Source organism: Myodes glareolus, chromosome 19 (assembly GCF_982192425.1).
Source record: "Myodes glareolus chromosome 19, mMyoGla1.1, whole genome shotgun sequence".
In the NCBI taxonomy this organism is placed as follows: domain Eukaryota; kingdom Metazoa; phylum Chordata; class Mammalia; order Rodentia; family Cricetidae; genus Myodes; species Myodes glareolus.
The window spans coordinates 46201670-46221657 of record NC_142044.1 but is presented as its reverse complement, the minus strand read 5'-3'; the positions used below and the strand labels follow the sequence as shown (position 1 = coordinate 46221657).

The 19988-nt window shown below is 49.6% G+C and overlaps 1 protein-coding gene across 5 annotated transcripts in view; it reads left to right on the top strand.

The window, feature by feature from the left end:
- Efcab6 (EF-hand calcium binding domain 6) overlaps window positions 1–19988 on the top strand; it is a 196484-nt gene that overhangs the window by 134434 nt on the left and 42062 nt on the right. For 4 of the 5 annotated variants that reach the window (XR_015735668.1, XM_087899133.1, XM_087899132.1 and 1 more), the window contains 4 exons: window positions 183–316; window positions 3879–4111; window positions 9353–9449; window positions 13197–13315. Coding sequence is in view for 4 of the 5 variants with exons in the window: in XM_087899133.1 (XP_087755259.1) it covers window positions 183–316; window positions 3879–4111; window positions 9353–9449; window positions 13197–13315 (583 nt within the window). In the remaining variant the exon portion in view is untranslated. Of the gene's footprint in view, window positions 1–182; window positions 317–3878; window positions 4112–8348; window positions 8375–9352; window positions 9450–13196; window positions 13316–19988 lie in introns of those variants that run through there. The other variant, XM_087899135.1, reaches the window with a different exon arrangement.

The following is a 19988-nucleotide window of genomic DNA, read 5'->3' as shown; positions in this document are numbered from 1 at the left end:
GATAAGAGCCTTTCTAAGACATGTTGAGGGGGTAAGGAAGGTTGTCCTGCCAATAGCAGTGCTATGCCAGGACCATGGGATGCCACGCCACGAGGGGTCTTACTCAACCAGGCTTCTGAAGGGAAGCACACACACGGGTGGGCACAGAGCTCATGGACATCTCCTGCTTGATATCCTTTCAGACACTAAGCTGAGTGGACTGGAAACTAATCTAGTACAGCCACACACTACCACAAAAACAAACGTGGATGACCACTTCATATCGGCTGAAGAATGCCAGAGACTCTTCACAAAGAAGCTGAAGGAAATGTTCCAGGTAACTTGTGATCCTCTGTATCATAGCTTCTCTAAGGCTCCGCCCTGCTCACACCCCACCCTGGTGGCTCCAGGGGACACACAGGGGCTGGCTGGGGTGGGATTGGCCACCTGACTGTGAGGCCCCACCCTGCTGAAATGCCCTGTCAACACTGATGGTAGAAATCAGGAGCCCCTCTTCTCAGGGGGCATGGCCACACATGGGACAGTGGACTCAGGTTCCTTCACACACCCATTTGCACTTATTCACTCACCAAACAAATGTTGCATGCTCACTGCATGCCGGAGTCTGTACCACATGTGTGAGTACCCTGCCTGGAGTCTTCTCTTGCCCAAGACACAGACAGTGAATGGCAACTCAAAGACACCGTGACTGGCTGCTGAGGGGATCTTGGTAGAATACCGTGGGACAAAAAGGCAGAGCCCTTTAAGGTGGATCACACAGAGGAGGAAGGGGTCCCCACCCCAAATCTGAAGCCCAAATCAGATGCTCGATCTTCAACCTGAGCTTTACCTTCAACCTGATCACCTGGCTGGCAGGACAGCTGTATCAGCATTACCAATGGCTGTATCTCTGCAAGTCCAGGCTTCTACTCTTTCATTCCATTCCTTTATACAATAAGCAGAATGAAGCAGACCCACAGGAAGATGGCATGATACCTTTCCACACTCCATTTTCCACTTCATGGTCTACATTTAACCTTGCAGGTGCTCCATTCACACGTGGCTTTGGTCAGTCACCCACTTCACTCCGGCTCTTCACTCTGGTTCTGCTCTGGCATGGCCCCCATCTTGTTTGCATTTTCTGTTCCCTTCCTGGGCAACCTGTCCTCTCCATCAGGACAGCTTTGGCCACCTCATCTTCCTTCCTATTGTCCTTAAGCCCTGACATGAGCCCCGCGGATCAGTTGACCCTCAGGGCACCCAGTCTGCATGCCGTTGTAAGCAGCTTGGTCCAGAATCCCCGAGCATTCCTTCACCACTCACCACAGTACCCCAAGTGACTGCCACCTGCTTGCAGCGCAGCGTGATCAGTGCTTAGTTGGTGAATATGTGAGGCTTCATGTGGTGTGCCAGGTGCTGAACACATGTATTTGTCTTCATCTTCACTCACCCTATCAAGTAGATATTGAGGAAGCCGATGGTCAGAGATGGAGAGAAACTTACCCAAAGTCCAACATCTATTGAAAGTAATCGCTAGGAACTGGAGTGTATCTGTTCAGATGCAAGGCCTGTGTGTTGATACTTGGGGTTGTCGCGCTGTGGAGGGCACTGATGAGATGAGGAGTGACCGAAGTTTGTAAACGTGTGGGAATTACGGGCACCGGGTCCTCAGTTGTGCCAGTAGCACAGCACTGAAGGCTGGTGGGACACTGGTCTCACTCTTGGCTGTTGTGTTGTGTGTCACATTGGAGTGCTATTACCTGCTTCCCGTCTTTCCTCCCCAGCACTGTGAGAGGACCATATGTCAAGGGCTGTGCTTCTGCTGCGCCCAGTGGAGAGTTAGCACCTGACAGGTACCCAGAGCATACTCTTAGCCTCGTTTATCCAACAAGCTTTATCACATATGGTTGTGGGACATTGCTCTGGGAACTGGCGCTCGAGCCAGACAGACAGGAGCACAAGTCTTGTGCTTGTGAGTCAACCTGCAGGCAGAGGCAAGGAGTGAGACAGACACAGCTTTGTCGGCACTGTGGCTGTGGAGGAAGGGCTCACTGACGTGGCCTGAGACAGCCTTGGGCGTCTAAGAGCAGCAGGGGGAAGGTGGAAAGGGATGGGTGCATACGTTGGGCTGTCTGTAAGGGAGACACGGAGCACGGGATGGGCAGCATGAATGGCCAGGGCACAGGGATAACCTGATGTAGATGACACGATAGCCAGGATTTTTTAGATTCTTGAGGGATCTGGGCTTTAGGTGGGATTGAGGCAGTTAGGTGTGAAGGGCAGTTTCCAGGTACAGGGAACAAGTGGGATGTGTGACACATTCTAGAGCCATTAATAAGAACAAGCTTCTATCTGCCGAGGCGTGAAGACTGTGAGGATTAGCAAGAGGCTTGCCTTTGACCTTGTTCATTCTGGACATCCTAGCGTCTTGAGGATGAGAAACTCAGAGCCAGACTTAGAAGGAAGCAATGAATGATGGGTCTGCAGCCTCACTGAGCACTTCACCCAGGGCCCCCTCTCCTCTGGATGGCAGTGACTCTGAGGCAGAGCCAGAGGCATCTAAACAATCCCCACGGTGTTCAGCACAGTGATTGCACATAGTAATGTTTGGTGAGCGAATCAGTGAGCAAACTCAGCTAGAACTTCCCACGAAATCCCAGAGCATCTAATTAGACACTAACATGGAACAAGCCAACTCAATGTTCTGAACAACTCCTACTGGGGAGCTGTAGAACGAGGGGATCCAGGTGGTGCCTCTAGGACACCAGACAGGTTCCCAGGGAAGAACTGTGTGAGGGACCCACAGACACAAGGGTACTAAAACTATGTCAACAGCATTGCAAGCCAGAGTACAATGCACATTGTGGCCATAAGGTAGGTGTTGGTCCAGAAAGAGACTCACAGTTTCTGTCTGACTTTAGGCAACAAACATATTGACAAGAGTTTTAGGACACTCACAAAACATGCCAAGTGGCTTCTACACTGCAGTACGTTCTTGTTGGCAGAAGGCTACTCATTCATTTCCCGGTTGCCCAGACCTGAAATAACCACACAGAAACTATATTAATTAAATCACTGTTTAGCCTATTAGCTCTTGCTTCTTATTGACTAGCTCTTACATCTTAACCCATTTCTATCTATCTGTGTATTGCCATGTGATTGTGGCTTACAGGCAAGGTCCCAGCGTGTCTGTCTCCTGTAGGCAGCTCACCTGCTTTTTTCCAGCATTGAGTTTAAATTTCCCACCTAACTCTATTCTGTACTATCATAGGTCAAAGAAGCCTCTTTATTCATTAACCAATAAAAGCAACACATTTACAGAAGGACTTCCCACACCACATTCATTAGCAAGTTTATAGATGAAGAAACAAAAGGTATCAAGGTCAGATGCCTGGCCCAAAGTCACACTGGCACTAAGAGGGTATGACCAGTCTGCTGTGGGAGGTACCAGCACTTAAGTTCCCAGTGACCCTTGGACCTGTTTCTTCATATGCAAAATTGGAATCAAGGAGCCTCTGGGCAGCACCATGGACAGAGCAATGGGTCCGTTCCCTGCTTTCTAGACAGAAGGCATGGGGCATGTAGCTCCTGGGTGTGAAACCTGGCATAGAATTTTCTTATCTGGGAAGAGAAGTGGCCAGGCATTCCAAACACTCCAGGAAGCAGGGAGAGCTTTAAAGTTCTAGGAGGTCCTACCTGCTTTCCTCAGTCCATATACAGGGACATGCAGGTGTCTCAAGCTGTCAGCACTCTCCTACTCAGTTTCTCACTCCCAGGAGAGGCATTCAGGGCCAGGAAGCTAGGAGTGGTGGGGTCTCCGTTTGTCCCTGCAGGGGGGTGGTTATGATGGCTAGTAGGCATGGAAGGGAAGTGCGTTGACATGTGCATTTTGTTTCTAGGACCCCTACTCTGCCTTCTTTAAAGTAGACACTGACAGGGATGGCATAATCAACATGCATGATCTTCACAGATTGCTACAGCAGCTACAGCTCAACATGAAGGACTGCGAGTTTGAGCGCTTCCTCAGCCTCCTGGGCTTGAGACTTAGTGTCACCCTAAACTTCCGAGAGTTTCAGAACCTGTGTGAGAAGAGACCCTGGAGAGCAGATGAGGCCCCTCAGAGGCTCATTAGGTAAGAAGGTGATGTCAGAGTCATTGGTGTGGTCAGAACTGTCGGTGTGTGCCAGCCTCAACATCTGGAAGGTCAGTGGTTCTGCTGCAGCCACAGTGAGGCACAAAATTGACTCTGGAGCCATCTTTGTTTTCTGAGTTTAAGAAAACACATACATGCACATGTGTACGCACACACCACATGGCAGGTGTAACAATTAAATAAGACACACAAAGTTCCACCATGGGATGTGACTTCATAACTCACTGCTTATTGTTCCAGGCTTTTTCTCATACGTGTAAATGCAGACATGTACGTACTTGTTCATTTCTCTGCCAGGAGTCAGATGTGTATTTTCTGCTCAGCCTTTCAAGGCTGACATTGGCAACCCTTGGACACACTCTGTTGTCCAAGGCCACTGTAGGGCAGGGGGCGGGGCTTCACAGGAACAAGGTTCAAGTGTCCCTTTGAAGTAAACTCATGAACTGTCCACATGAATGCATGCCTTTATCTCCTCCTCAGTTCTAGATATCCATCTGGGCCATATGTGAGAGTTTAGGGTGGCACAGAGTTTCTCAGAAGATGCAGGAACCTCCTTCCAGCCTCTCCTGGACAGCGGTGCTTCTACACCCCTGCCTGACCCATAAGACCTCACCCTGGTCAGAAGGAGAGTCTCAGTGCCCACCCAGGCTTCCCTCGTTGCTCCTCTGACCTTTGAGATCAGACACCTGCCACAGAAGCACGCAATGACATCTGCAGACATCTGACACGTGTGCAGAGTAGCTGGTCTGTCCTCGACAATTGCAGTGTCATTCTTTCTAAAGCGTGTTCATGTCTGTGTACATATGGATGTGGGTGTGTATGCACGTGTACACATGTGTGTGGAGGTCAGAGGTCAGACCCAAAGGTCAACCTCAGGGTGTTCCTGGGAGCTGTCTACCTTATCTTTGAGACAGTACCTCTCACTGAAATGTGGGGCTCACTTAGCTAGACTGGCTGGTCATTAAGGTCCAGAAATCCTCCTGTCTCCACATTCCTAGCATTCGATTACAAACATGTGCCACCACAGCTAGCTTCTTACATAGGTGCTGAGACATCTTCCCGGCGTTTTTTTCTTGACATCCTGTGCAGGACTTTTGCCCCCCTCCCCCAGGATGCTGAAGGGCTTCAAACCACAATTCCTTCCATCTAAGCACATGGAGCTGCCAGAGGTATGGTGGCCCCGTACCAAACCCTGGTAACATTTCACAATGCTACAGAAGCTCTTTGACCATGTTCCTTGCTTAATTCATCCTGAATTTGTGGGTTTTATTGTAATTATTACTGGGGAAGGGGAGCGAGAAAATGACTATAATCCCTTCCTAAGATAAATGGTCACATGACACATGAGCAGGATGCCCACGGTCCTCACTCAGGTTCTAGAGGTTGTTAATGTGAGATCTGTCCACTTAACATTTGAAATGGAACCAAAACAATCCTGCCAGGGGGAAAAGAGATGGCTCAGTTGTTAGGAGCATTTGCTGCTCACACAGAGGACCTGAATTTGGCTCCTAGGCTCACAACCACCTACAACTCCAGCTCCAGGGGATCCCATACCTTCTTCTGGCCTCCATACGGTGTCTGCATTCACATGTATGTATTCACTGCGCTCGTATGCGCGCGCGCGCGCCCACACACACACACACACACACACACACACATACACACACTTAAAATAAATTTTGAGGGGCTTGAGAGATTAGGAACCTGTTGTAGAGGATATGATTTTGGTTGTCAGTACCCACATACCTGTAACTCCAGCTCCAGGGAGCTATGATATCTCTGGCCTCCTTGGGCACCTATCTTTACTTAATGCAAACACATGTTCACAAAGATGTATAATTTAAAATAATAATAATAATAATAATAATAATAATACTGCCAAACAGTATTTTGGAGAATATGCAGAATGAGAATAGACAATTTCAACATAGAGCATAGACTTAACTGTCTAGTGATATGTCTTGGTCACACCTGCTCACTTGTTGGATATTTGCAAAGGATCAGCTCAGTGCTGGGCACTGTCTAGTCTCAGTGGTGCCAATGTGAACAGGGATCAGTGCTGCATCAGGAGCTCGGGGTGGAAGCTGAGAAGGACACAGCAGTAAAGAGCTGCACTGGTCCTGTTAGAACGCTCTGCGGTATGTTGACTGGTCGGCCTGTCTCAATAAGTCGTTGGCTCACTATCTCTTTAGCCTGAGAGTCCCACCCTTCCTCCTGGGGCTACTAGATAGATTCAGCTTTACAGCACTCCTCCAGGGACACCATGGTACACCCCCAGGGCCAGGCCCAGTGGCATGGCAGGGAGAGCCACTGCTAGACCACCAGCTAACTCCACAGATAGCTCTGGATTTCTGACATAGATGTGGGGCCTTCTCCCAGCTCACTCCCCTCTCTGACTGCCCACTCTCCTGCTTAGGGACTAACTTCCATCTAGAAAATCCTAGGGTTGAGTCTGGTGGTGGTCGTGTAAGTAATGTCTCTCCTAAGTCTGCCTTTAGGGCAATGAAAGGGGAAGGAGAGACGGGGTGGGGGGCAGGGAGGAGGTGACAAGGATTATATCTCAACCTCTCAAGGCCCAGGGGTTCCCTGAACCTTCACACTGCCTATAAGCTGTTCCCTGATCCCCTGCTTAAGCCTTCTCTCCATTTCTGGGGACACTTGTCTCTGAGGTAATCTGATTACTTTTGTCTGGGCATTTGCATTAAACTATAGCGCCTTACGGATATAGACTTTGTAGTCAATGACTGCAGGTTCTGGTCCTGTGTTGCTGTGGCTGACCAGAGAGAGCAAGGCTAGTGTGACATTTGTCAGAACCTAGGGCATTGCTGGAAGAGGCCAGACGGAACCGGATCAGTGCACAGGGAGAAGAGGCATGGGTAGGAAAGCCTGAGCCTGGGCAGCTGTATGATGGTGGAGGCCCAGAGCCTAGAGAAGCAGCAGGGGTGTGGGCAGGCTGCCTGGTTAGTAATAGGATGTATGATTTGACTGGGGTAGCCCGTGCCCAAGGTCCTGGAGCACCTCTAGGGAGGTCCAGGAAAGGCCTCTGGGAACAGGTAGGATAAGAGAGTCTAACGGTGACAGCTGTCCCTGTGAGCCATCTGTGGCCGTAAACAACCCGAATGTTTGTGTCTTTCATGACAGCACAATTGACTTATGGTCCTGAGTTCACAAGCGGCCTCAGTTTCCCCAAGTACTCTTCATTTCTTGACTCCTGTGGCCATTGATCACACAAGTTCTTATCATCCATCCAATGTTTGTATGGGTCTTCAGTTTTATTTTCTTGAGACAGGGTCTCTTTGTACAGTCCAAACTGGCCTGAGAACTCTTCCTCCCCTCACTCCTGAGGGCTGAGGCATACACCCCCAAGCCCAGCTTATAGTCCAGTCTTGGTAACTCTCAGGCCCCAGTCGTCTATATGTGTAGGCTACTGAGTGCCTTCCAAAGGGCGAGAGTTCAAAGGGCTGTCCTGGAGGCCGGGGTCCCGTGTGTCTGTAGCGGACAGATCACAAGGTCATAACCTCCAGCACAGGGCTGTCCAGGCCACAAAGTTGCTGTGCTCCGGTCAGCATGGCAGGTTGTTCTGAGTGACAGTTTAAAGTGAGCCACATGTCACCACATGAGAACCTACACCTGAGCTGGAGCCCAGGAACAGAGGCAGGGTCCTTCCCCATGACTGTTTTCCGGGTGGCTGGTCTCTGGACCCGCCCTGTCTCATCTTAAGGTACTCCGTTGATAGGCCCAGGCGAGAGGGGCTACACTGGCAGGACAGATAAACTCATGCGCCTAGTGTTTCTGATCGGATCCCACCTATTCACAGGTGCTGTTATTTATTGGCACAGATAAATTATTTACCAGGTTTTGGGCTCCTGCTGTGCTGGCAGATGGTGGTTGTTTACTTGTGTAAACAAGATGCAGCCTTGTTCCATCTCGATGCTTAAAGTAACTCGGGTCAGAATGCCGCTTTCAAGAGCAGAGCACGGGGCAAGCCCGCCAAAAGCTGCTTCTCTGCACAGTGTAGGTCACCCAGGGAAGCCCCCACCCCTCAGCACCCCACCGGGCTTCCATCCTTACATGCCAGTGGAGAAAGAAATCACAGGATCCTGTCAGCCTTTGCAGGTCCCCCACAGGAACTACAGCCACAGGGACCGGGGTGGCAGAGCAGCGGATCCTTTCCCACCCTTGAAGTTCCGTGATTCTAAGCAGTCCAGTAGGCAGTTGGAGAGAAATGGCGAAGAAACATGGGTGAGGCCAGACATTCATGACATTGCACTGTGGGTAGAGGGGGTGTGGTCAGAGATATCAGAAGCATTAAGTGGGAAAGGCAAGAAGGGTCCGACCAGGAGGCAGGTAGACAGGGCCCAGGGCAAGGCACGGATCCTGAAGACAGCCACTGGCCAGGCCAGTGGTCTCAGTCGTCCACAGTTTCCTGATCTGCTGGTCTGAACAGCCCCGGCATCCTCCTCCCTCTCCAGCCACAGCCACCACTGTGCCTCAGGCAGGCCTGCCAGGCCAGCAGCACAAGGTCTTTTTAAGGTCTCTTAAGTGTCCCTCATCTGTAAGTAATACAAAGGAACTGTGATAACCTTTAAATCCTATAAGCCTACCCCTTGAAAATTCACTGCACAGGGATCTCAGCTGTTAGAAGCACACCCTGCTCTTTCAGGGGCCCCAAGTTCAGTTCTCACCACTGTCAGGCAGCTCCAACTGCCTGCAGCCCTGCTTCTCTGAGGGCACCTACACTCATGTGCACTCACTGCCCCCATATACACATCATGTTTAGAAATTATGAAAATAAATCTTGTGAAGGAAAAGTAGCTGGGTTTGGGAGAAGGAACCTCCATGCTTTTCAATTGCTCCTCTGCTGACTTGAGTCTGTTCTTTCACCTGGACTTGCAAAATCAGAACTAAACACTGCTAGTTGTTTGTTTCCTAGAACACATTATATTATCATATATTCTGTTTTCCAAACCCCCCAGGGGGAAAACAGGCCCTGTGAGCTTTGTGTGCTGGAGGAGGGATGATTTTTCTTAAATCTGAAAATAAAGTTTCCGAAGGCCCCCTGCTATGGAGCTGGGAGAAATAACGTGTTGTGAGAACCGTCGGACTAGATGTGAAACCACAGACTTTGATGGCGTCTTTGAAACATCGAGGGCGGGAGGGGGCCTTGGGAGAATCCTAAGCCTGTCACTTCTAAACACAGTTGTTTGTTCTTCTTTTAAGATATAAACAGAAAGTTGCAGATTCAGAACTAGCCTGTGAGCAGGCTCATCAGTACCTCGTCATCAAAGCCAAGACCAGATGGGCAGACCTGTCCAAGGTAAGGAAGGGAAGGGAGCCAAGCGGTTCAGAGAAGGTGAGACAGCGCCAGGTACCCACTGTGTTGGTTCCTGCCGTTCTTTACAGACTTTCCACAGCACTCGGAATGGCTTTGTCTCTAACCAAAACACCATCAGTGACTGTGGTTATGATGAAGTTATTTGGATATTTCTATTGTTGTTAAGTAATAGAGATGGTATAATATAAAGGCCTAGAACATTCTTTGTCTACTTTTAACAGCCAAGGAAAGTGAACTCAAAGAAGGTATTCTGTTCTTGAAACATTAGCAGTTATCAAAGATGCTTAAAGATACAATAAGGAACTGGTGGGATGTCTTAGCAGGTAGAGGAGCTTGCTGCCAAGTTGGAAAACCTGCGTTCAATCCCCAGAACCCACGTGACTCTTCCATGTTGTCCTTTGACCTCCACACATGCACTGCGGAATGTGCTCATGAGCACAAAGGTAGAGGAAAGAAGTTGCCCACAGTGGTGTGTGCCTGCCATTCCAGCACTCTTGATGGGCCAAGGTAGTGAGATCCCTGAGAGTCATGGGCAGAATGAGGCTGTACAGGAAGGCTGTGTCTCAGAGAGAGAGAGAGAGAAGAGGAGAGGGGAGAGAGGAAGGCCTGGCGGTGGTGGCACACACCTTTAATCCCAGCACTCAGGAGGCAGAGGCAGGCAGATCTCTGTGAGTTTGAGGCCAGCCTGGTCTACAAAGTGAGTTCTAGAGCAGGCTCCAAAAGCTACAGAGAAACCCTGTCTTGAAAAACCAAAAAAAAAAAAAAACAAAAACAAAAACAAAAAAAAACAAAAAAAAAGGAAGGAAGGAAGCAATCAAGAAAGAAAGGGGGGGGGGGAAGAAAACTCAGGTACGGTGGTTCCCAGCTCTAGGAAAGTGGAGGTAGTGGAATCAAGAGTTCAAGGTCAGCCTCAGCTACAAAGTGAGTTTGAGACCAACCTGAGATGCATGAACTACTGCTGAGAGGGAGAGGGGGAAAAAGATATTAAATTTGTTTATGATTTTCAAATGTTTAATTGGTTTTATTAATCTAAGATAGTATGAGTATCTTTCAAGAATTAATCATTTTAATTTCTTGCCCCTGAAGAGTACCAGCCTGAAAACATCATCTGGATGTTTAATAAAAATCTGTGTGTTGACAAAGACAGCACACAAACAACCCCAGAGACACATCACTAGACTCTTCCCATTTCAGCTCTTATTTCAGGGTCACCGGTGGGAGAAAAGTGTGGAGCTCAGGAGCCCGTGCAGAGGTTCCTGGTGTTAGTTCATGCTGGGGAGGATTTAAGGTATAAGGGGAAAGTCTGAGAAAGTGCCCCCAGTGATTCGCACAACAGCCAGCAGGCATCGTAAGAACTGATTTAGCCCATCTTGATGAGATGACAGGAAGTGTGTTTCCAAAGCACATGACCCCCGTGAGCAAGCTCATAAATTGTGTCATGGATATCCAATCTGACAATGGCAGTGACAGCTAAACCACAGGACAACAGGACAGGATGGGCAGAAGGGGGTTCTTCCTGACTCTAGTATGTGGGGTCACCAAAGACACAGTGACCTCACTCTAGAAAGGAAGGTCACACTTGCATACTGGAGTGTCCTCCCTCTGTCTTTAGGGGTGACCCTTCCATGTCTGGATAAGTCTTCTGTCCTTCCATTGGTTCCTTTTTGGCTCCTGTGTAATATAGAGTTCTGTTTGATTCTCTCAAGCCCAGGCCTGCTTTTCCTCCACACTGTGTCCTCAGTAGAGTGGGTTGTGTGGCCCAATGAGGCAGGTTGCACCCTCTTTTATCTTCCTCGTCCTCACTGCTGTCCCCTCTCCAAGGTGACAGGCCAGCCTCCTTTCCTCCACCCCCTCCCTTTTCTGACCAAGAGTTGCCCATTTGCACCTGTTATTGCTGTTGCCGTTCTGCTCTCTGTGGGCAGCTTATGGCCAGGCACAGTTGCCGGCTCTGGGGATTTTCTAGCTGTCTCCTGTCTAGTTAAGGACACTCCCTCCTGATCCAGTGTGCTGAGAGGTATTGTCATCAGTGAGGGTCAGGTTTTGTCATGTGCTTCTGCATCCGTTGAGATGATCACGTGACTGTTTCCCCCTCTGCCCATGTGACGGATCACAGTGAAGGATTTTCAAGCATTGAACCCACTTTGTGTGATGAATCCCACCCCGCCAAGGCAACCAGTTCCCACCCATGGTTGGTTCCATTTGCTGGTACATGCTTGCCCTCAGGTGTGATGGGTCGGAAGCCAGCCAACTTGTCAAGCGCTGTCCAAATGTTGGGCTCACAGCGTGAGGAGGAAGGGGTCTTCCGTCTTCCTCGAACCTTGGGCTTTCTGCACATGCATGTCATCTGTGACAAGTTGTGCCTGTGCATCTCCAGAAATAGACAGCAGCTCATCCTCGGGCCTCACTCCTCTTCCACATCTAACAGCTGGAGGCAGTTTTCTGCCTCGGGACAGTGCAATGCCTTCCAGGACTCCTACATGCCGGGCCTGTGCTCGGCCCCAGTGCTGTTGGCCTGGTTATGTTTAAGCTGGAACTCTTCTGGGGTGGGGTATATAGAACGCAAACATGTAATTTAAAGAGAATTAAAGGAATCACCATGCAGCCCCCATCTGGATGGAGGGAAAGAATATTGTCTTAGGCCAGCAGTCAGCACGCTTCTGCAGAGCCCAGATCGAATAATTTTGGGTGTTATGCCACCGCTCAGCTCTTGCCTGCAGCGCCATGCCCTCACATGGGAGATTTCCATTCCAACAGCGTGGGACTATCTCCTTCACTTCCGATTCACATCTTATTGCTGATTAATGAGACCGCCCATCTTTTCATTAATCAGGCTTTATATGAAATGCTTGCTGGGGTTTTTTTTTTCTTTTTTTTTTTCTTTTTCTTCCCTGTCTTGATCTCAGTGAAAACCTTCTCCCATTCTCAAGGAACCAGCAGTTCAGGTCTTGAAATGAGGACCAGCTGTGCACTGTGTGGGAGGCATGCCCACCTTCATCCTTCTGCATGGCAACCAGGTGTCCCTGCACTCCATTGTCAATCCACCTTTACCTCATCGCCCTGCAGCTCCATCTCTGTCCGCCCCCTCCCACAGAGCCTCTGAATGCCTCATCTGACCAGTGGTCAGTTTGTCTGTCCTGGCACCAGTTCTACATGTTTCTAGTCACTGTAACTTATGGTGCACCTTAATAACCTTTTGTTGTGGGTAAGATCAAATCCAGACCCCAGTGTATGGGAGGCTCTCCAGCCCTTATGGATACATCCTGGCTAGCTAGTTTGCAACTCCCTGTTCTTGAAGAGTTTTTTTAAACCATTTTTTTCTAAGTTCCATTAAAAATATTAAAGGTTGGGGAAATAGCTCAGTTGATACCCACTGAGAGTTTGAGAGCAGTCTGGTCTAGGCCTGCCAGTACTACATAGGGAATAAAATCATAAAGACCTGGATTTGATCCCTAGGACCTACATTTTAACAAGCCAGGTACTGTGGTCCCTGGGGAAGCAAGGATCCCTGGGGTGTGAATCAGTGAGCCCCACAACTCAGTCTCAAACATGAGGCAGGCAGCACCTGAGCCATGGCACCTGAACTTAACCTCTGGCCTCTTACACCTCCATACCCTACACCCCCACACCTCAGAAACACTAAAAAACACATAGAGAAGTAACTTAGAGTGTTCCAGAAGCTGTCAACAGCCCTCCATTCTGTGCGTTACTGAATAACGTCTTCCATTGTAGAATTTCATAGAAACGGACAATGAGGGCAACGGCATTCTCCGGCGAAGGGACATCAAGAATGCACTGTATGGCTTTGACATCCCCCTCACTCCACGGGAATTTGAGAAGCTTTGGCAAACGTAAGTGCCTCTCATCTGCAGTGGGGCTGTTGTGTGTCTGGCCAGTTCATTACAGGTCTCAGGGGAAGTGTCCATGCCCGTCTCTCACCAGGGTCTCAGGGAAGGGTCCATGCCTGTCTCTCTCTCACCAGGGTCTCAGGGAAGTGTCCATGCACAGCCCTTACCAGGCCTCAGGGAAGTGCGCTGCATCCGCTCCTGTGTCTTGTGTCCTCCTTCCTGGTGGAAAGTAACTGTGACTGTGGGTGGACACTTGGGTCCTCAGGTCTCTAAAGAACTGGGTATTCCCCAGCAGCAGTACTGCATAGAGAGGTTTGAAGAGTCATAGTTCAAGTTCCTGGTTTCTCTGCAGCAGGGAAAGAAATCACAGTTCCACCAGCTCTCAGGGAACTCCTTCAGCAGAGATGGCAAAGGTGAAGACAATTTGCCTATGTCTAGAGCTGGTAACGTATACTGACAAGTTTATTGAGAACATAAGCAAACCTCAACAACTTGGAGCAGTTTTCCAGGGTTGGGGGGCACTCTTAAATTGGGATAGAATCTGATGCAAAGGCCATTTTTCAAATGCATTTTAGACTTAGCTGATTTGAACCAGGTCCCCGTGTTGATGCCTTGGTTTCCAGTATGCTAACAGAGCACTGTGCTCCGAACTAACAGTACAGCAAGCTGTAAGATAATACTGCAGTGAGCTATGAGCTAACAGTGTAGAGCTAACAGTGCAGTGAGCTATGAGCTAGTAGTGCAGTGAGCTATGAGCTAATAGTGCAGTGAGCTATGAGCTAACAGTGCAGTGAGCTATGAGCTAACAGTGTAGAGCTAACAATGCAGTGAGCTATGAGCTAATAGTGCAGTGAGCTATGAGCTAATAGTGCAGTGAGCTATGAGCTAACAGTGCAGTGAGCTATGAGCTAATAGTGCAGTGAGCTATGAGCTAACAGTGCAGTGAGCTATGAGCTAACAGTGCAGTGAGCTATGAGCTAACAGTGTAGAGCTAACAGTGCAGTGAGCTATGAGCTAATAGTGCAGTGTGCTCTGATTTAAGAGTGCAGTGAGCTATGAGCTAGCAGTGCTAACTAACAGTGCAGTGATCTACGAGCTCTGGTTCCATCTTTGAATGACGTTTTCTTCAGTACATGCTGGTTAGCCCTCGGGTCCTCGGGATGTGTGTGCCAGCATCACACGCCCACTTGAGGTCATGTTCACTGAATGGTATATTCTGTTTCCAGCTTTTCACTGCTCATGGTGGAAGACTTAAATACAAGCCGAGTCTGGAAGTGGGTGGTCTGTTTCTGTCTAACTGACAAGCACAACTTGGAGTTACTGCATGGGAGGCTGGGACTTCATGTGTTCAATGGGGAAAGGGCAAAGGCAGAGAGCTCATGGTGGTGTCTGTCACATGGGGGTATATCCTCAAGAACCAGTCATTCAAGTGCAGGAGCATCCAGGAGTGTGTGCCTTAAGTATCCAGTGGAAACAGAAACTTGGACTTCATTCAAGGAATGAAGACAAAGATGTCAAAAGGTCTGGAATCCTAAAAAGGACCATGATATTCACTGGGGACCAGGAGCCAGTGGAAAAGCCAAGGAAGGAGGGCTGCACAGAGATCCCCCAAAACCACCTCAGTTTTAGAGTCCAGAAGAAATCAGGGCTTCTCTTTCAGATCATAAAACTGCCTCCACCCCAAGAGCCATATCTGGGTGATGCAATAGAAGCTGCTAGAGTCCCAGTTGGCACTGAATAGGAGCCACTACCACTACTGTCCCAGCAGGACTCTGACCTCATTTGACATCTGTTAGTCTGGATCTCCTTGGAACAGCAGGTGGGACACAGGGTTCCTACACAAGGATGAGCAAAGAATGGTGTGTCACTTTTCAGGACAACGGCTGCTGGAAGCCAGTGCAGCCGGAAGACAGACAGTAGGAATTCCAGAGAGGAGGTGTTGTGGCCGTGCATGGCAGCTTAACTCCATGAAGGCCAGGTCACAGTGGACCTTGTCCTGAAGACCAGGAAACCAGTAGGAAAACAGTCTGGACAGACCCACATTCTGGAAACCTCCCTGGGCTACAGGGAGGAAGGGAGTTGCAGAAGACCAGCCTGGAGCTCAGAGGCCAATGGGACTTTTGGTTCTAAGCAGGAGGAGGCTGAAGGCTCTCCAGGAGGAGAAAGGAGGGAGAGGAGCTAAGGGCTGAGGATTTGGGTGGTCGTGCCAGCCTTCAGCAGCATGGAAGGGAGATAGTGTGTGAAGACTGAAGCTCCAGGAATGTGATGCACAGAGCAGCTCACACGCTCAGCCGTGGGGCCCTGGGCTCCATCGGGAACAGTGTAGGGCACTGTGCAGTGCGTGTGGAGAACGCAAGGCATCTGCAGGCAGAACAGTTAGCCAGATGGAAATTCAGATTAGAAAGGTTGTTCAGGTGAGATCATGGAGAGCAGACAACAGACACGTGGACTGGGTGTCACCTCTTCATCCCTTCCCCCAGAGTCTCTCAGCTGTGGATGAGAACAAGCCACACTCCACTTCTGCAGCAGGAGGCACTGTGAGCAGTGAGGCCTCCCCTTCAGTGGTGCTCAGGACCTCAGCAGCCTCCTCCGGCTATCCTAACACTAGATTGTACCCGGAAACAGCAGTGAGACAGGTGAACCCAAGGGCTGACTGACAGTGTAAGGAATGCAGTGTACCCCACCACTCTGGATAAACAGGGTCCAGGATGTCTGAGCAGCTCGCACTTACATAATGTCTTCCTGTTCAGGGAATCTGGATGTGTCCAAACGATATCAGAACAGGGAGACAGCCAGGAGCGAAGAGGAAAGTGGTGTGGGTCTTCTGAAAACCTGATTATTAGAGAACACAACAGATGTAGGCAGAGAAGGCTTTCAGCATCCATTATTCACTCAGCACTTCCTCGAGCCTTTGAAGTGCACTTCCTAGAGCTGCGGATTAGCCTAGAAGGGCCCGGTTTACACTGTGGAGATAAATTAATAAACTGACCCCATATCTCAGCGGCTCAGGCTCCTCCATATTCCCCTTGTCACCCAAACTCCACAGTGTGCCTAATGTTTCTTGAGGACATCTCTCTCCCAGGAAGTAAGGAAGACTCAGCCAGCTTTCAGGGGCAGCTTCAGTATCTCTGTGGGTGCTAACCCTGCGGTGTGGGGGAGACTGTAGAGCTGGAGGGCCACACATGGGCACTTCTTGTTGCCAGGGATGACTCTCGGGGTTGACAAACAACGGAATGCTGCCCACCGAAACCAGCTCTGGAGCTGTAAGCCTGAGCTCCCAAGAGCAGCTAGCAGTTCTAGACTTCAGACCCCTCACCAAACATGTACTCACCTTCAGTCACACAGTCAGTCCAGAGACTCTCTGACTCCTGAGGTTCCCAGCTAAACGGCAGCTCTGCACCCAGTGTCCATGTAGCAGCTCTAGGACAGGATGCCTCAGCCGAGTCTAAGTCAGCAGCCATTGAACCTAAGATGTCGGGGCTGGGGGAAGCGTGATCCATGAGCAGAGTGTCTAGAAGGAGCTGAGGATGAAGCACTTAATTTGGAAAAAGCCTAAGACCACAGCCTGTTCAGGGCACACAAGGTGGGGTGGGGCCTTCCCTGGAGCGACATTGGCATTCTGAGGCATCCAAGGCCTCATTCCATCAGGTGGGGCTCAAATTATTTGAATCCATAAAGCAACTTCTTGGAAACTATGAAGAAAACCTGTTATGGATGCGCTGTTATGATAAAAGAGAGGGTACAGTAGGTGCTGCCAAGTCAGAAGTTCTGTGGAGACCAGCAGGTGTGCAGACCAGCAGGCGCAGAGACCAGCAGGTATGGAGACCACCAGGCGTGGAGACCATCAGGCTTGGAGACAAGCAGGTGTAGAAGACTAGGAGGCATGAAGATCAGCAGGTGTGGAGACTAGCAGGTGTGGAGACCAGCAGGTGTGGAGACTAGCAGGTGTGGAGACCAGCAGGTGTGGAGACCAGCAGGTGTGGAGAGCAGGTGTAGAAGAGAAGCAGATGTGGAGATAGCAGGTGTGGAGACCAGCAGGTGTGGAGATCAGCAGGTGTGGAGACCAGCAGGTGTGGAGACCAGCAGGTGTGGAGATCAGCATGTGTGGAGGACCAGCAGGTATGGAAGACCAGCAGGTATGGAAGACAAGCAGGTATGGAGATCAGCAGGTGTCCAGCAGGTGTGAAAGACCAGCAGGTGTGGAGACCAGCCAGGAGACCCCACCTGGAAGATAGGAGGCACTTAATGTTGGTTTATGCTCAGTTCTGTCAGGGTCCTATGTTGGAGCTCAGTTATAAAATAGTGTTTTACAGTATGGAGCTGTGTGTCAATATTCAAATCTAACCAAGAACTCTGAAAAAGAAGCCATGCTGTAGGCCATCACTCCTGTTTTCCATTAATAGGAAATGAGGTTGCTCTTGTCATCATTGAAGGCAGAGAGAAGCCTGGATACCCTGCATAGATGTCAACTCGGTGATGTTTAGACAGAGTGTGTCTCAAGATGGAGAGGCTTAGTGATCAGGGCCTGCAGCTTAGAAAAAGGATTGGCTGGGCAGAAACATGTCACTCATGAGGCTCAACATGGGAACCTTGCCACAGACTGGAGCAGTGAAGGACTCCAGCAGGCACAGAAGGATCCTGTGCCCCATGGCTCTGTGCAAGGCTAGAGTGCTACACCTGGGAGAGCAGAGGAGGTCGGCACTGGATGGGTCGACATCAGAGGTCACCTCATCTATTGCAGTTCTGTCAGGACTTGCCAAATGTGCCTGCTGGACACCAGCATAGGAACCTGGCCACTTTTCATCTGAAGAGCAGCTGTCTGAGCCATCAAACCACTCTCTAAGATGATGCTTAGAGAGTCCCTCCCATTCTAGCTGCACAAGGTTCCTGGTCCCTCTCCACATGGTCAGGGTCATCTACAGGACATGTTCCATAGCCTTGACCATGCCCTTTACCTCCAGGCTATGGTACTCAACAGCCCTGAAACACATGCAAGAATCCAGTGTCCACATAGCATGAAGGACTGACTCCCAGCGAATCTGAGCGATGGATGCTCATGCTCAGGTCCCACGTATGACTGATCACAGTGCACACCAAATGGGCAGAGTTACCTGCCTGTATCATGAGTTCATGGCCACTGTTATGGTAAATGCCAGCTTTTATGGGGCCTCTGCTCAGGACACATTATCCTTGGCACATCTGTTGCGCAGCCATTTTAAAATTCAACCTTTATAGGCAGTTGGGTTTTTTTTTAATGTTACACAGAGGATTGCATAATGAAGGGTGAGGTTATGTAAGCAGAATTAGTTCTATGATTATCCACATTCATAGCAATATTTTTTTTTGCAACGGTGCAATCTGCTCTTCCATGTCTCTATGATGAGAAGAGCCTGTTTGTGATCTTCATTAATAATGTAATTAAGAAGTGCCTTTTCATTCAGCCCAAGTGTCACAGCAGAGAACAGGCTATGGGGGAAATCTGTGCCTTAGAAATACATTGCCTATGTCTGGGACACGGATGGACACACACACACGATCATTTGGCTATAGCAAGCCTGCCTTGGGCCTGCAAGCTGGGACCAATGGATAAAATAACAGTGGTGCCTCAGGAAGCTTGCATGCATTAGGAGACATGACCTGGACCCAGCAGCTGGTAGAGCCCATACTTGGCTTGCTGCGAGCAACAGCAACTACAGACTGTGCCTGGATGTCCCCGTAAGCATTAATTGTCCCTCTCTAGACCCTAAGAATCCAAGGGAGGTCAGGATCATGAGACTTTAGACCTGGGAGGAGTGAAAGGATTTCCCCACTATGGTCCATGAGAAGGGGAGTTGTTGACTCTCTTTCGGCAGCTCTCCTGTGGGAATGGGGGCCCTGGGAATACTTCTGGGGAGTGTCTTACTTGAGTCACATGGTACATCACTCTGGTGTCAGGCAAGGTGCAGCCCTGAGGCTAGACAGGTGCTCTGTGCTTAGTTTTATTTAAATATTTTTTAGATTTATTTATCTTATGTATTAGTGTTTTACCTGAATATATGCATATGTGTGTTTATGCATACGTGTCCCACATGTATGTGCCTGGTGTCCTAGGAGACCAGAAGAGGGCATTAGATCTGCTAGAACTGGAGTTATGGGTAGTTCTGAGTCACCATGTGGATGTTGAGAATCAAACCCAAGCCCTCTGGAAGTGCAGCCAGTGTTCTTAATCACGAGCTACCTCTCCAGCCCCATGTGTAGTGTTTACTCACAGGTAAAGGCCGGCTGTACTTTGCTGAGTTAGAGTATGAAGGTCGCGCTAATAGCACACACCTGGGACAGGCTTGCGGGCTATTTATAAGTGGTAGCAAGCCCACATGCAGCTGTCCAGAGTCTACCATGAAGGGTTGCCATGGCTCCTGAGAGTTGGTAGGGCCTTGTTGGGGGTACCATAGTACCCCGAACTGCCTCAGCTGAGGGAATAAAGTCACCAGAGAGTGACTTCCTTCCTCTCCCATGTCAGACAGGTCTGAAGGGAAACTGCAGCTCCACAGAGCACAGGGGACCAGAGGCTAAGAGGCAAGGCTACATCTCCAGTAGGCATCCAGGCAGGCACACTGGCTTAGCGGCAGGGTGACAGCCTTTTGACTTGTGGCATCCTTGCATGTTGGCACACAAGTGCTCACACCTGTCACAGCTG